The 1,281-nt window shown below is 44.3% G+C and overlaps 1 protein-coding gene across 1 annotated transcript; it reads left to right on the top strand.

Annotated features, from left to right (window-relative positions):
- Positions 1-3: 3 nt before the first annotated feature.
- Positions 4-1,275, top strand: LOC104814753 (the record flags this gene model as incomplete). Its single annotated transcript, XM_010542936.1, has 1 exon — positions 4-1,275. A coding segment is annotated over one exon (1,272 nt), but the record flags the coding sequence as incomplete, so codon positions are not given.
- Positions 1,276-1,281: the final 6 nt, after the last annotated feature.

The raw sequence follows: 1,281 nt of genomic DNA on the forward strand, positions 1-1,281 counted from the left end.
TTGACAGTGGTTCGAGAGAAGGACATGTGTTGGGAGTTCGCAGATAAATTAGACGGGAATAAGGTGAGGTGCAAGTTCTGTTCTAGAGTCTTGAATGGCGGAATTAGCAGGTTGAAGCATCATCTATCTCGACTTCCGAGTAAAGGAGTGAATCCTTGTACCAAGGTAAGGGACGATGTCACTGATAGAGTCCGTGCTATTTTATCTGCCAAGGATGATGCTAGAGAATCGCCTAGCACCAAAAAGCTGAAAACCCCAGAACTTAAACCTTCACCTGGGAATTTACCTGTTTCTAGGCCTCTAATTCCCTTAGATGCTGTCTCTTCTGCTGCTAAAGTTTTCCCGACCATCCTTCAACCGCTGCCATCTTGTTCAAACAATCAAGAGATTGCAGCGAGGAGTATTGCTCTTTTCTTCTTTGAGAACAAGATCGACTTTGGCGTGGCCCGCTCATCGTCGTATCAGCAAATGATCGAGGCAATTGCGAAATGCGGTGTCGGATTTGTTGGCCCTTCTGCTGGATCTCTCAGGACTGTGTGGTTGGACAGGGTAAAGTCCGAAGTTGGCATACAGTTGAAAGAGATTGAGAAAGAGTGGCACACCACCGGCTGTACTATCCTGGCGGAGGCATGGACTGATAACAAATCCCGGGCACTGATAAACTTCTTTGTCTCATCGCCGTCAAGAACCTTCTTTCACAAGTCTTTGGATGCTTCTTCATACTTCAAGAACACGAAATGCCTAGCTGATTTGTTTGATTCTGTAATTCAAGATATCGGACAAGAACATGTCGTGCAAATCATAATCGACAGTAGTTTCAACTACACAGGTATCTCGAATCATATCTCGCAAAACTATGGAAGCATTTTTGTGTCTCCTTGTGCAACTCGGAGCTTGAACATGATATTAGAAGAATTCTCCAAGTTAGATTGGGTGAACCGATGTATACTTCAAGCACAAATCCTGACCAAATTTATATACAATAATGGCTCAGTGCTGGATCTGATGATGAAGTTCACAGGTGGTCAAGATATAATTAAGAGCGGTATCACGAGGCCTGTCTCCAGTTTTTTATCGTTACAGGCAATGATGAAGCAAAAGGCAAGGCTGAAGCACATGTTTAACAGTGCAGAATATTCTGCCAACTGTTCAGACGCAAATAAACCGCAGAGCGTATCATGTATGGGCATCATCGAAGACAATGATTTCTGGAGGGCTGTTGAAGAAAGCGTGGCTGTTTCCGAGCCTATTCTGAAGGTGATGAGGGAAGTATCAGCAGGA

This window comes from Tarenaya hassleriana, unplaced genomic scaffold (assembly GCF_000463585.1).
Source record: "Tarenaya hassleriana unplaced genomic scaffold, ASM46358v1 Cleome2155, whole genome shotgun sequence".
In the NCBI taxonomy this organism is placed as follows: Eukaryota; Viridiplantae; Streptophyta; class Magnoliopsida; order Brassicales; family Cleomaceae; genus Tarenaya; species Tarenaya hassleriana.